Below are 13,322 nucleotides of genomic sequence, written 5' to 3'. Positions count from 1 at the left end.
TTACTTTAAGTAATTTTTAATTTTTAAAAAAATTTTAATTATGTGTGTGTGTGTGTGTGTGTGTGTGTGTGTGTGTGTGTGTGTGTACTCATGAGTGCAGTGCTTGTGGATGCCAGAAGGGGGCATCAGATACCCCTGGAACTGGAGTTACCGATGGCTGTGAACTGCTTAATTACTGTGGGTGCTGGGAACCGAATGTGGGTCTTCTGCAAGAGCAGTGTGCATTCTTAACTACTGAGCCATCTCTCCAGCCCCGAAATGTCCTTTAAAACCCTGCTATCAAAGCACCTTCAGGGAGAAGGGACAAAAACTGAATTTGAACACCAAAAGTAACTTACTTTGCACATTTTCTTCTTCCTCTTCCCTTCGTCCAGAGTGCACCACCATACCTCCCTGAAAACACTGGAGAAAACAAGGGGGCTCCTTTCCCTGCAGAACCTGGACCTTCAAATTTAAACAAGGAAAACAGATCAGAGAAGGGGCCACCAAGGTCCTGGAAACAATGTTTGCCTGGTTCAGGGACTCTGGACAACAGGACACACAAAAGTCGCCATCCCCACGGCCATCTGCAGGCAACCATTATTAAAAGTGTAATGCACAGGCTTTCTTTCAAAGTATTTCCAAGTATGGGTTTTTTCCTGGAATTTGCAAACAGGAATGTTATCTCTGGTGCCTCACACATCCACTTGCCTCACTCACTGCCTTTCTGTCATAGACTAGTCTTCAGAGATGAACTTTGGCATTTTCATGGTATTTTATGTAGGACTATGACATGACTGATTTAAATGTGTTTAGCAAGGTCCACCTCTCAGTAATGAGGAGGATGAATTGCTGACTTAGTGAGTCTGGGGCATGCCCTCCTGTAGAATCAGTAGTGGTCCAGGCCTTAAATGCCCCTCAGGGCCATGCCCTCAAGGCTCAGCTCTCCAAGAACATGCACTCGGAGGCTTTGGTAGCTAAGAGATGGGTGGGGTCTAGTGGGAAGTCTTTAGGTCACTGGGGGTACATCCTTGAAGAGGGTTATGGGACCTCCTTTTTCTTCATCTCTTGTGCTTTCTAGAAATGAGCCAAGTAGTTTCACTCTGACATGTGTTTTTACCGTGACATGCTGCCCCCTCACAAGTCCAAGGCCAGAGTGGCTAACCAACTATAGCAGGGAAGCTGTGAACCAAAAGAAACATTTCTCTTTTGAAGTTAATCACCCCGGGTGTTTCTCATAATGATGGGAAGCCACCACTGTATCCTAGTGGTCTCCTCTTGGGTGACAGGGTTCTCTCTGACTGCTCTAATGTTCTCTGGTCAGGAGCTAGTGACACCACTCTCTCTCACTTTGGCAGACTCCATCCCTCACAGAAGGAATGTTCTTTGAGCCTGCGTGTCCTGGGCATCCAGATACCCAAAAAGTAGAAGCATTTGTACCATGAGCTACTTTACCAAGCTTAGGTCTGCTTGGCACAGGCAAGTGCCATTTTGTGGCAGTGTTTCATGAGTCTATGATGCTTTTCTATGTGTTGGATTGAAGAAATGAAACACTCAAAGTAGAGAAATTAACCTCACACTCTCGGTGTGCTCTGAACACAGGGTTAACACATGTTCCTTCACAGGCAGCTGAGATCACCTACTGTTCGGAATAAGTCACAATGCCATTGTTGCTAAGGTCTACTTTTGAAATGTGATCTATACTGGGAAATATTCATTCTGTCTTAAAATTATTTTTAGGGACATAATGAGCTCTGAGAGTTTCAGGAAGCTGAGTGAGCATGGCTCTATTTCTAGAGAAAATTTCTCTGCTCTCATCCTTCACGTTCCTGCCAATTAATCATTCATCCAAGACGGTAAAAATACTTGCCTGTAGTCTCACGCCAGCTGTAAATTAGTGGCACTAATGGATGCGACATAGGGCACAGACCATCCAAACATGAAAAAGGCACGTTTGGGGCCTTGCTAGGGACGCAGCTCAGTAGGCTTAAAGCACCTGCCTAGCACACGCAATGCCCTGAATTTGATCCTCAGTGCGGATGCCAGAAGACACCCCTCCCCTGCCCAAAACAAAACAAAAAACAGCTTATAAGTCTTGAAGGCCTTGTATTGGGGTGGTAGTGCCTGGCAGGCACAGTGTAGGATCTGAGGTCACACGCCTGAGAATTGGGGTCTCTGTTGGTCACTGGAAAAATAGTGATCAAAAAGCAAAGAAAACGCAGCAGGTTTTAAGCTGTGGGAACGCCGAAGCCATGGTAAAGGGGCCGAGTAAAGGGAGAAGGGAGCGGGGCTCGCATAACAGAAGGGGACATTTGAGCGGAAACTTGGTTGTTAAGGGTCTCAGGCCCAAACTGTTCCCCAGCATGGCTGCACCCACCCAAGGGAAGCCTGTGAAGGCTTGCAAGCCTTGGACCTGTTCTCTTTGAAGAGGGAGGGTGGCATGTCTTTGTTGTGTGGGAAACTCCTGTTTTAGGGTTCGGAGGAGACCTTTCGGGACACTGGATTCAGCACCTGCATGCTCGTCATTGTGGATGAAGCTGCAGAGGAGTAGTATGGAGTGTGGGGCATGGTTTGGAGTCTGCAGAAGAACCAGGCCACAAGTGCTTCAGAGGATTCTGTCCTCAGGGGCCAGGTGTGCATCACCATGGGCCTTGAGCAGTGGCTCCCCAGAGCTTACCTGGGCCCCCCTTTCTTCATCCAGCTCCACCGTCATCAGCGCTGATGTTCCCTTCTCACTCACGGTTGAGTGCCGGCCTTGCCAGAAGAAATAGACACATTTCTCTTTGCCAGCCACTCTCACCGGATGCTCTCCCTTTTGCCGGCTTCCCACTGCAGACACAATGGCAGAGGGTGAGGTTAGCCGGGACACCAGAGGGAAATAAATGCCTGGCGCTCTTCCCTAGAGTCTGCAAGGGCCAGATGTTAATAAACACATGTGGTGGAGCCACAAGGGGGTACCATCTTTTTCTCAGCTGACTGAAGGTTCTTCTGGGAACCCAAAGACAAATGCATATCATCCCAGGCAGAGGCAGATTCCCTCCGGCCCTCAGTGTGTGAGCGAGAGAATGGTGATGGAGAGCAGGACCAGACTCACGCAGACACACTTGCCTACATTCTATCACTCTTGGCAGAGGATCAGCTGAAGGAGGAATGATGTTAACAACCGCTGCAGGAGCTCGAAAGGCAAAGGAGAAAACACAGAGTCCTAACACGGAATGGTGGGGCCTGACCTCCCCCTTTTCATGTCCCAGCCAGGAGGCGTGGGGCTTTGTGAGCAGAGAGCACATCTGTAACCTCAGGGCTGGCATGCATGGGGAACGTTCTCTGCCCTTATGTGCTGTGCCACCACAGGCTCAAAGCAGCACAGCTGGCAGTCATGAACTAGAACCTCCAATGCTGAGAGCTAGAATCATCCTTTTTTCTTTACAAAGTGGTTGTTCTTGGGATCTTATTACAGCAACAGAAAACTGACTTATTAAGGTTCAAGAAGGGAGAATGCAGTTGCAGGGATCACAAACCTATTTAAAAATTAATACTAAAGCTGGGAGTGGAGTGCACATCTGTAGGGCCAGTGCTGGTGTGTGTGGGGAACAGGTAGATCCTTGGGAGCTCCTTGGCCAGCCAGGGATCTTGTCTCAAAAAAAATGAGGCACAGAGTGATTAAGAGTGATTGACTAATATACACTCTCACACAGGCACAAACGTGTATGCCCACCAGCATAGACACAGACTCACAGGAACACATACATACATACATAACCCCCAAGTGTGTAAAATGCATACACATATAGTTAAAATAAAAACAAATCATGATAACCAGGGGATTTTCAATGAGGTCTGATGGTACATGCCTGTAGTCTGGGCTGCTAGAGGCCGAAGAGGACTGACTGTGGGTTGGAGACCAGGCTGAGCTATCTAGTCAGACCCTGTCTCAAAACAACAAAACCAAAAAAAGCTGGGGTAAGGAGTTCCCACTGGGTCTGCATCACCTCATTTCCACTTTACTCTGATCCTGTTGATAAAATTACCATTGTTTTGTGCTCTGAAGGTGAGAAGAGAGCTCACTTAAGTCATTCAGAGGTCAGGACATCATTGTCTGATTTAGGGCCCTTTGCTTAGCAAAATACCCTCCCCCCCCTGTATTTAAAGTAAATGGTTTTATTAATTCATTTAAAGTAAATGGTTTTATTAATTCCTCAAACTATTTGCTGGAGCCTGGACTTCAGGGCCACCTACTGTGGCTCTGAAATGGTTGTGTCTGCACAGCATTGAGTGGGCAAAGTGTAACTGTGAACCGTCCATGAATCATTTATAGATACCTGTAGTTAATTTAGATAGCAGCAGTTTCTGTCCAATGGAATAGAAGGCCATTCTGTTTTTTCAGGTTCCTGGAGAAGGCTATGTTAAAATCTATCATGACAGTTTATATACCCCTGGGACTTAGCCCTTAAATTTACTGTATAAATATAATTCATGTGTCAACAGGAAACTTCACCCTAACGTTCTAAAACAGACATCAGTATATATACCTAAAATACACTATATTTCCTAAAACAGACATTTTGACTAATGTCCTTAACAGTTTCTTCAGTATAGCCAAACTTAGTCCTACATGGAATAACTTTATTGTTAATATATTTGTTTTTAACTTAGTAATATGAATGCTTATTAGTAAGTATACTAACTATAGTCATTACAACCGAGATTCCTAACTTAAAGTGTTGATACATCACACTATTAGAGAACTTTCAAGACTAGGTCTGTTTCTGGGCTAAGGAGACAGCTCAGTTGAAGGACTTGAGTTCCATCCACTAAGGAAAAAAAAAAAGCCCTGTGTGGTGGTATGCTCTAGTCAGGGGAAGTGGAGACAGGTGGATCCTTGGGGCTTGCTGGCCAGCCAGCCTTTTCCACTTGGTGAGCCCTAGGCCAGTGAGGGACCATGTCCCAAAAACCAAAATGGTGGATGGTGCTGAGGACAGCAGGCAAGGCCACCTTCTGGTTTCCACATGGCCTCTGGCACACATGGATATGCACACACACATGCATAAAAGAGCAATGTTGTTACTAAGTCCTGAGGGATGAGTGTTGCTCCTGGTCAAGCCTTGGACCAGAATCCAACTTCTTGACTATCTCTAAAGCATCCTGACAGTGACTCTGGGGCTCCACCCACAGAGCTTCACGACCTTCAGGGCACAGACCAGGCTGCACCTGCAAACAGTCGCTGGGCAGGACACTGACCCCAACAGGCTGGTGGAGCTGTCATTTGGCTGGTCAAAAGCTCCTGGAGCTGATGATGAGGTCCCTCATCTGGGAGGAAGGCATATGATCACTGGGGAGACATTCAGTATGGGGAGGGATGACCTGCCCACACCACTGTTTCCCAGGGGCCTCCAAGTTAACAGTCTGTGAAGGCTGAGAACACTGTCATATTGACTCACTACATTCATTCATTCATTCATTCATTCATTCATTCATTCATTCATTCATTCAACTTCTGTCTCCAAACTAGCAGCCAGGTATGAAAATGACTAGATATATTACACTATCCCTTTGTTCTTATTAAACATGCAGCTCCCTTTCTACATCATGGATGTGTTTGTTCCCTGCAGTGACTCTTGATAATCATTATTTTGGGTGAGTTCATCAAGTCATTCCAAACTGCACAGTGATTTTTGTTCTTTCTGCTGAAAATTTCCCTAGGGTAATATGGGCAGGTGCCAGGCACCATGCTAACACATCATACGCCCCTGCTTCAAATGTTTTCTGAGCCAGGCACTACCTTGCTGCCGTCCTAACAGAGAAGGCCAGGGCTCAGGGAGGTTGAACAGCTTTACCCAGCATGTACAGCTGCTAAGCATGGTTCTGGGCTTCCCACGCCAGCTGTGTAGTTCAGACACCGGTGGCCTCTTCTTCTTTACGGTGGCCTCTTTAAGAAAGGGACGGCACCTAAGATGGCTCTTAAAAAGGAAGGGACAAGAATCCCCCCCACACACACACACACACTCACACACACACACACACACACACATACATACACACTCACACATACACACACACACACACACACACACACACACACACACACACACACACACACACACACTGTCTGAAAGCCCAGAAGGAGATGCCAGTACTGTCAAGCCTTGGAGACCCCGTTTCTGCTTCTGCTTGTTTAGAAGGCCCCAGAAGTTTTAGAGTATACTGGGGTCCAACCCTGAGTCAGCCCTGCTGTACCTCACATCCCACACGAGGGTCAGACCCAACCCTGTCCTTACAGAGTGAACAGCACAATAGGGTCACATCGCAGGTGGCTCTGAAGAGGCCAGGTCAGCCTTTAGTCTGTGGCTTTGCTCTTTTGGCCATGGGGTGCCAGGTGGCCCTGTTCTTCATCTCAGAAATCAGGATAGTAATAGCCACTGAGAGGGGCATGGGGAGACCCCAACATCTCGCCTAGGGAAGCATCATGGGGTGCTCCACAGAATCTAACCTAGCACTGCCCACCATACAGCCCATGGACCCTCACAGCCACCCTACCCAACAATCATTTGTTGGCTGCCCAGGTTTGCTTTCTCACGGGTGGCAGGTCTGAGGTCATGGGAATCAGCTCCCCACACACCATGACATCCTGTTGCGCTCTCTACACTTGGTCTACTCTTGTTCCAGCCACACACTTCCCGAGGGGCTGTTAAACAGCCCTTACAAAGCGGCCTGCACCGGGCAGGTGGCCATGTAGAATTGCCATTGGTGGCATACCATCTTTCATACATCAGGGAAGAAATCAAAAGTTCTTGGTCAAGACCTATGCTTGCCATGGTCCTGTGGTCAGCTGTATGTAGGTTCCAGGGAGCTGGAGGAAGCCTGGGAAGTGAGTCTTAAAGTCACAGAGCTGTGCTGTAAGCCTTCTAATTGAAGGATAGAGCACTGTGGATAATGATGATGACTTCTCGGCAAAGAAGAAGGATTAAGCTCCAAGTTCACAGTCCGCCCCCCCCCCCCCCGGGGTCTCTAGTACTAGGTGTCCAGTTGAATGCTTTGCTGCAGAATATTTCACCAACTGCAGCACAAAAGACTCTAGTGGACCATGCAGGCATACACCTATAATAACCTCAGTATCTAGGAGGCTGAGGCAGAAATATTGAGCCAAACTGGGTTACATAGTGGGACACTATTTTAAAAACTAAACCAAGCCAACCACCCTCCACAATCAAATCTCATAAATAAATAAAAAAATTAAAAATGATTCCAATTAATATTTATTATTGCAGATCCACAGAACAAAGTTAGTACTCCTGGCTTCAGAGGAGGGAGGGAGGGAGGAAGAGGGGAGAGAGAGAGAGAGAGAGAGAGAGAGAGAGAGAGAGAGAGAGAGACACTATGTATGCCAAGAAGTCAGAGGTAGAGTCCGATGTCTCTGTCATTCTCCACCTTACTCTTAGAGACAGGTCTCTCTAACAGACTAGATGTACTACTGAGTGGCCAGCAAGCTCTGGGGATCTGCCTGTTTCTGCCTCCCCAGTGCTGGGGATACAGCACCACTCTCAGCTTTAATGTGGCATCTGAACTCAGATTTTCATACTTGTGTGGTAGGGACTTTATCCACTGAGCCATCTCCCCAGCCCCAAGAACTGATTTTTATTGAAGATAAAACTCAGAACTTCCAATATGCTAAGGAAAATGTTCTACCACTGAGCTACACCCCAGCACCTCTACTAAAACAAAACAACAACAAATCTTTCATTGTGCATTGACTACCAAGCTGAGGCACCAGTTTAAACCGAGCTTCCTGTGTTGTGCTCAATGACTTCTTGAAACAGCACACAGGCCACATGTCTAGACCATGGCAAATCATGACTTTTCCAGAAACCTTCTAAGGGTGGCGCAAGAGCGAGGAACAGGCATGTGTCAGCATGTGTTTGTTCCTGGGAGTGAACATCAGTGTCCTGGCTATCCAGACTGCCAGGAATCCCACTGTACTTCCGTCCAGGTCCGTACCTGCACATGGTTAGATTGCCTGAGTGCTCTGAAGTAGCCGAGGGCACCCAGCATGGTGCAGGGTACCCTGCTCTAGGGCTTGCATCCCCAGCCTCCCTGAACAGAGAAAACGTGAATGTTCACTAACCTGCGGTGCTCACCATGAACTTCCACTTGACCACATAGGCATCCCCCTCATGGAACTGCCCGATGCTCTGCCTGGGGAGTCGGCTGTAGTCGAATTCCAGAATATGCCACACATCGACAGAGACGGTGGCAATCTCAAACTGTCTCCTGTCATCCCCTTCCACCAGGCCGTAGCCACGGCCAACGTTCACCCCATCTAGGATGGTGCTGGCTGTCATCTGGGGCATGGCCACCATGCGCGTCACATCATAGGGCTTGATGTCTGACCTAGGATCATCCTACAAGGGAACAGAGGTGTTCAGGTGTCCCCTTGCTGCAGACATATTTTGCTACACCCTGTGCAGTTTGGATTGCTTTTCTTTCCCCTCTCTTTTTTGTAGTGCTGGGGGTGCAACTCAGGGTTTGGCTGCCAGCCAGGCAATTGCTCTACCATAGGGCTATATCCCCAACCCTGTTTTAGCTGTTAATGGGACAGGGCATAAATACAGCTTTCATGGCATCTCAGGGTATCTGACTGCATGGGAGAAGGCTATGTGTAGGGGAAAGAATGGGGGTCCTGCACAACCATTGCCACAACAGGGAAGGTCAGGATGGAATCAGAAATCCCTTTGCTGCGTCGCTAGTGCACCCCGGAAGGCTTTTTGCCATCACTGCCATTTTTGCTGGTCTCCACACTGGGCCTGCCCTGGGGGGGGGGGACGGGACTTGATCCCTGTACCTTCTGTTGGACAATTTCCCCAGAGTTCTTCTCGGTAGGTCTCTTGAGTTCTGTCCAGTCGAGGAATTTCTCTTTGAACAGAATAGTCTCATTGTGCTCCGTAACTCTCCCAAATATGGCCCAGTCGGGTCGCCCTTGCCCTTTCCTGCAGGGAGGGGGCAGATAAGAAAAGGGCCCAGATGCAGCCCTGTCAGCTGTTGGAACAACAACCACCATATTGCAAGGGGCTGGATCCCAGGCTCACGCTCCCTCACCCCCCACTGACCTTCAGAGACTAGCCCAGTGGTTTCTGTCAACTGTCCTCTGCAGGCTCCCTAAGATTAGTGTAGAAGCAGACTCGGCCTCAGCTTTGAAACTCTGTCTCTTACATGTTGTGAAGTGAAGTGTGAGTAGGAGACACAGTAGCTTGTGGTGAAGGGCAGCCCTAGGAGGAAGGCCTGCCCCCTTATCTACTTCCTCCTCTATCTACTTCCTCTTGTGATCACCATGCTGCCCAGCAGCCAGTCATTTCAACAGGGGGTGTCAGCTGCTTGTGTGTTAAAGGGGGTTGGGTGCACAACCTTGGCTGCACCGTAGAGTCCCCAGGGAGATTTTAAGACAGTTGTTCTCAACCTGTAGGTGGAGACCTTTTGAGGGTAGAACAACCTTTCACAGGGCTTGCCTAAGACTGTGGGAAAGCAGATAGTATGTTCCCGTTCATAACAGTTACAAAATTACAGTTATGAAGTAGCAACAAAAATAATCTATGGTTGGGGTCACCACAACACGAGGAACTGTATTAAAGGGTCGCAGCATTAGGAAGATTGCGAACCACTGTTTTATGACATGTTAGTTACTACATAAGTCATTCTGTTTCAGCTGCAATCCCTGAGGCTGGACCTGGCAGGCACATGCTTTCAAAGGTCCTCCCATGGTTCTGCAGCACAGATAGCAGAAGCCAGTGGGTCAGGTGCTCCTTCACCCACGCATGTCACACTTAAGTATAAATTGGCCACAATATAGCTTCTATGCTCAGCACTATTCTATTCTATTAAGTACGTACTCCAGGCCCTTCAAGATCCCAGTTCTTACAGTATGAATGAGCATTTGCTTAAAGATTTAAGGTTTTTCAATACACAGATATAATACTTAATTTTTGTGGTTTTCTTGCTTTTTTTCAGATAGAGTCTTTCTCACTCTGTAACTCAGGTTGGCCTGGGACTCATGTAGCCCAGGGTGGCCATAATCTCATGAATGATCCTTGTGCCTCAGTTTCTCAAGTGTTGGGATTACAAGTCTGGCTTTTAAATATTGAAACCAAATATTAAGAAAATTAAGATGGAGACCCTAGGAAGCTCTTAATTATCACAACAGCACTGAGAAGTCAGGGTGGGGTGGGGTCCTTCCTAAAGCTACAACCTTCATATTCTGTTAGTAAGGCTTCGAGAAGTAAGGGAAGGTTTGTTCTGCGACCTCCCACGGTCCACAGCACGTAAGCATTTACTAAACCCACAGCATCTGTGTGAGGAGGAATGATGGATGCCTGTGGGAAGAGCAGGCCTGCACAAGACCCACGTGGGCAGCAGTGGCACCTGGGAATGAGCGGGTTGCACTCTCCAGGGTCCAGCGGGTTGATGTCACAATTCTCGTAGTCAAAGGTTCCGTTCCATAGGTGCTTAGCCAGCTGGAATGCTACTTTCCGTTGTGCCAATGTGACTTCCTTCCCATGCCACACGTAAACTTCACTTCCAAAGTCAAACACCAGGACCTGGAAACCACACAAAAAGCATGTGTGAACTGCAAGGGCAGATTCCGGGGCTTGGTCCCTGTTGATGAAGTCACAGCACCCAAATCTTTCAATCAAGAGTAAGTATTCCCTTGTCTGTGTCTCCTCCTCTCTCCCCTTCTCTGCTCCCCTTCCTCATTCATTCATTCATTCATTCATTCATTCATTCATTCATTCAACATACACAGCTTATCACACACATGGCAGGTGCTGAGGAGCCATTGCTGTCTCTCCTGGGTACAGTTCTAAGACCTCAGGGGCAGAGGTCATACTCTTCATATAATGGGGGCTTATTGCTAAGTGTTTGTAGAATGGATGAAAGACAGATGCTCCGAGTTATTCATCTATTCTTGTGTATCTTCCCCTTTCTTTTCAGCAATAGTTAATGACACTGGAAATCCTTAATTTCCAGCACTCAAAATTCTGTTTTTGTTTTTGTTTCTCTGTTTTTCAAGACAGGGATTCTCTGTATAGTTTTGGTGCCTGTCCTGGATTTCACTCTGTAGACCAGGCTGGCCTCGAACTCACAGAGATCCTCCTGGCTCTGCCTCCAGAGTGCTAGGATTAAAGGCGTGTGCCACCAAAAGCTCTGTTTTAATTCTCAACTAGGCTCCATTTCATTTTCTTCCTAAAATTACTGCTCATTATTTCTTTTTTTTCTGTGACTTTTGTCCCCACTTAAATGTTCATATACATCATGTCCTCAGTCTAGCTCTGGATGACAGTTTTCCTCTCTTTATTATTAAAATATGTTATTATATATCGAATGTATCTCTAAAGTGTACAGTGGGATGCTCTGGGATACAGACAGGTAGTAACGTGGCTGTTCCGGTGTGGTAGCTGACACAGCTATCGCCTTACGCTGCTGCTCACTTCTGATCCCTGTTGTCCAAGTGGCAAGAGCAGCTGAACTCACCACATTTTGCAGGGGTCTCCAGCAGCAACAGTTGAGTGACTGTAGCTGCACGTTGAGTATCAGATACCTAGGCCCACTTGGTGCTCCTGCCCTCTGCCCTCTGCCCTGGGTGCTTTCTATTCCCCAGGCCTGGCCTTGGTAGTGTCTATTCTCTTTTCTGTCTCTGCAGAATTGACTTTGTTCTATCCCCGTCCTGCCCCCCTTTCAGGGAAGATTCTATATATAGGTGAGATCACACAATAATTTTCTCTCCATGCCTGACTTATTTCACTTATCCTGTAAGCTGTAGGGGTTACATTCTTTGCATTTACTAAAAGTTTTAAAATTACATTTATTTGGTGTATGTGTGTGAAATGTAAATGAACAAGCTCTCTAACCAAAATACAGAGTGGCTGGAAGGGTCAAGAAATGAAAATATGGGGGTGAATAGGTGGCTCAGTGGTGAAGAGCATATACTGCTCTTCAAGAGGACCCAGGTTCAGTTCCCAGTACCACTTGATGACTCAATCCCAGAAAATCTCATGCCCTTCCTGGCCTCTGTGGGCACTGCATGCATGTTGTATACATGCATACATGAAAGCAATACACCCATGCAAATAAAAATAAAATTAAGAAAAGAAAATCCTGTGACTTCTGAAAGGAACATTGTTTATGTATTTGTGCATTTGTTTGATGTGTGTTCACGTGCACACACAGGAAGTCAGAGATAACTCGAGGGAGTTAGTTCCCTCCGTCTACAGTGTTGGACCTGGGAACTGAGCAAGTCTCCAGGCTTGGCAGCAAGGGCCTTTACTCACAGGGCCATTGTGCTGGCCCTGAATTCTTCCTAATATGCTTCTACCTAGTGGAGTTTAAGGACCTTGTGTGTCTTCCCCTTTCTTTTCAGCAATTAGAATAGTTAATGACACTGGAAATACATGTAGTTAATAAATATTTACTGTGGTGCATGAAAAAAATACTTGACAAATCTGTAAATTATATTAACTATATGTAAATTATATGTAATTATATATACTCACAGTAATTATTCCTGAAACTTTAGTACTAACTAAAATTTATTTTAATCTTTATACACCTGAAGACATAAGGATAATATTCATATTTTATATAAAATATAAAAGCCTCAAATGATCCATGATACTTTGGAAAAACTTTCTGAACTTTGTTAGTATTGTAGATAGCGGTAATGGTTTGAAATAGCAAATCCTTTGGCAAGTGCCGTGTTTGATATGGAACCAGCCAGAACTCCCTGCCCAGGTCAGCCCTGAGCACTTGGAGTTGGTACCTCTTTGGACTGCAGAAGGGAGCACTTCGGAATCTTCCCCCAGTAGTCATCATCAGGGACGAGTTTGTCGTCCGTCAGGCGGTAGACACAGTTCGTCTCTATGATGGCTGTTTCGTACAGTTCGTCTTCCTTTGGGTCTCCGGCAGCTTTGGGGTGAGACAGGACATTAGAAAATAGTTGTCCCTGAAAGGACCAGTTAAGGGAGGGGGCCAGGAGACAGGATGTTCAAGCCTCCTCACTTTGAAACATGGCAAGCTCTTACACTGGTAACTGGTCTGGCCACCCAGGAGCTTCCAGAAGTCTTTGGCTGCGTGAGTATGTGTGTTAATTCCTTCCTCAATGGTCTGGATGTATGTCGCTCTACAACCAAGCTCCCTCTTTGTCTGAATTAATGTTGCAAGTTCAGAAGCCTGGAAAAGAGTGGGACACAATGAGTTAGGAGGCAAAAACCAGTGTGGTCTGCACAAAAGGACACACTCGGCCATCAGTGGAGAATGAATGCATGGCTAGACTCGGGCATTGGGTGGTGGACGTTGGTTGT

At 46.8% G+C, this 13,322-nt stretch overlaps 1 protein-coding gene across 3 annotated transcripts in view; it reads right to left on the bottom strand.

The window, feature by feature from the left end:
- Window positions 1-13,322, bottom strand: part of Svil (supervillin) — a 205,147-nt gene that overhangs the window by 11,717 nt on the left and 180,108 nt on the right. For all 3 annotated transcript variants that reach the window (XM_036188286.1, XM_036188287.1, XM_036188288.1), the window contains 7 exons: window positions 13,044-13,191; window positions 12,782-12,927; window positions 10,387-10,562; window positions 8,816-8,960; window positions 8,099-8,375; window positions 2,657-2,808; window positions 339-444 (listed from right to left, as the gene is read on the bottom strand). In XM_036188286.1, coding sequence (XP_036044179.1) covers window positions 339-444; window positions 2,657-2,808; window positions 8,099-8,375; window positions 8,816-8,960; window positions 10,387-10,562; window positions 12,782-12,927; window positions 13,044-13,191 — 1,150 coding nt within the window. The remainder of the gene's footprint in view (window positions 1-338; window positions 445-2,656; window positions 2,809-8,098; window positions 8,376-8,815; window positions 8,961-10,386; window positions 10,563-12,781; window positions 12,928-13,043; window positions 13,192-13,322) is intronic.

This window comes from Onychomys torridus, chromosome 5, assembly GCF_903995425.1.
Source record: "Onychomys torridus chromosome 5, mOncTor1.1, whole genome shotgun sequence".
Taxonomy (NCBI): domain Eukaryota; kingdom Metazoa; phylum Chordata; class Mammalia; order Rodentia; family Cricetidae; genus Onychomys; species Onychomys torridus.
Note: the sequence above shows the minus strand (reverse complement) of the source record. Positions and strands in the feature narration are given on the sequence as shown.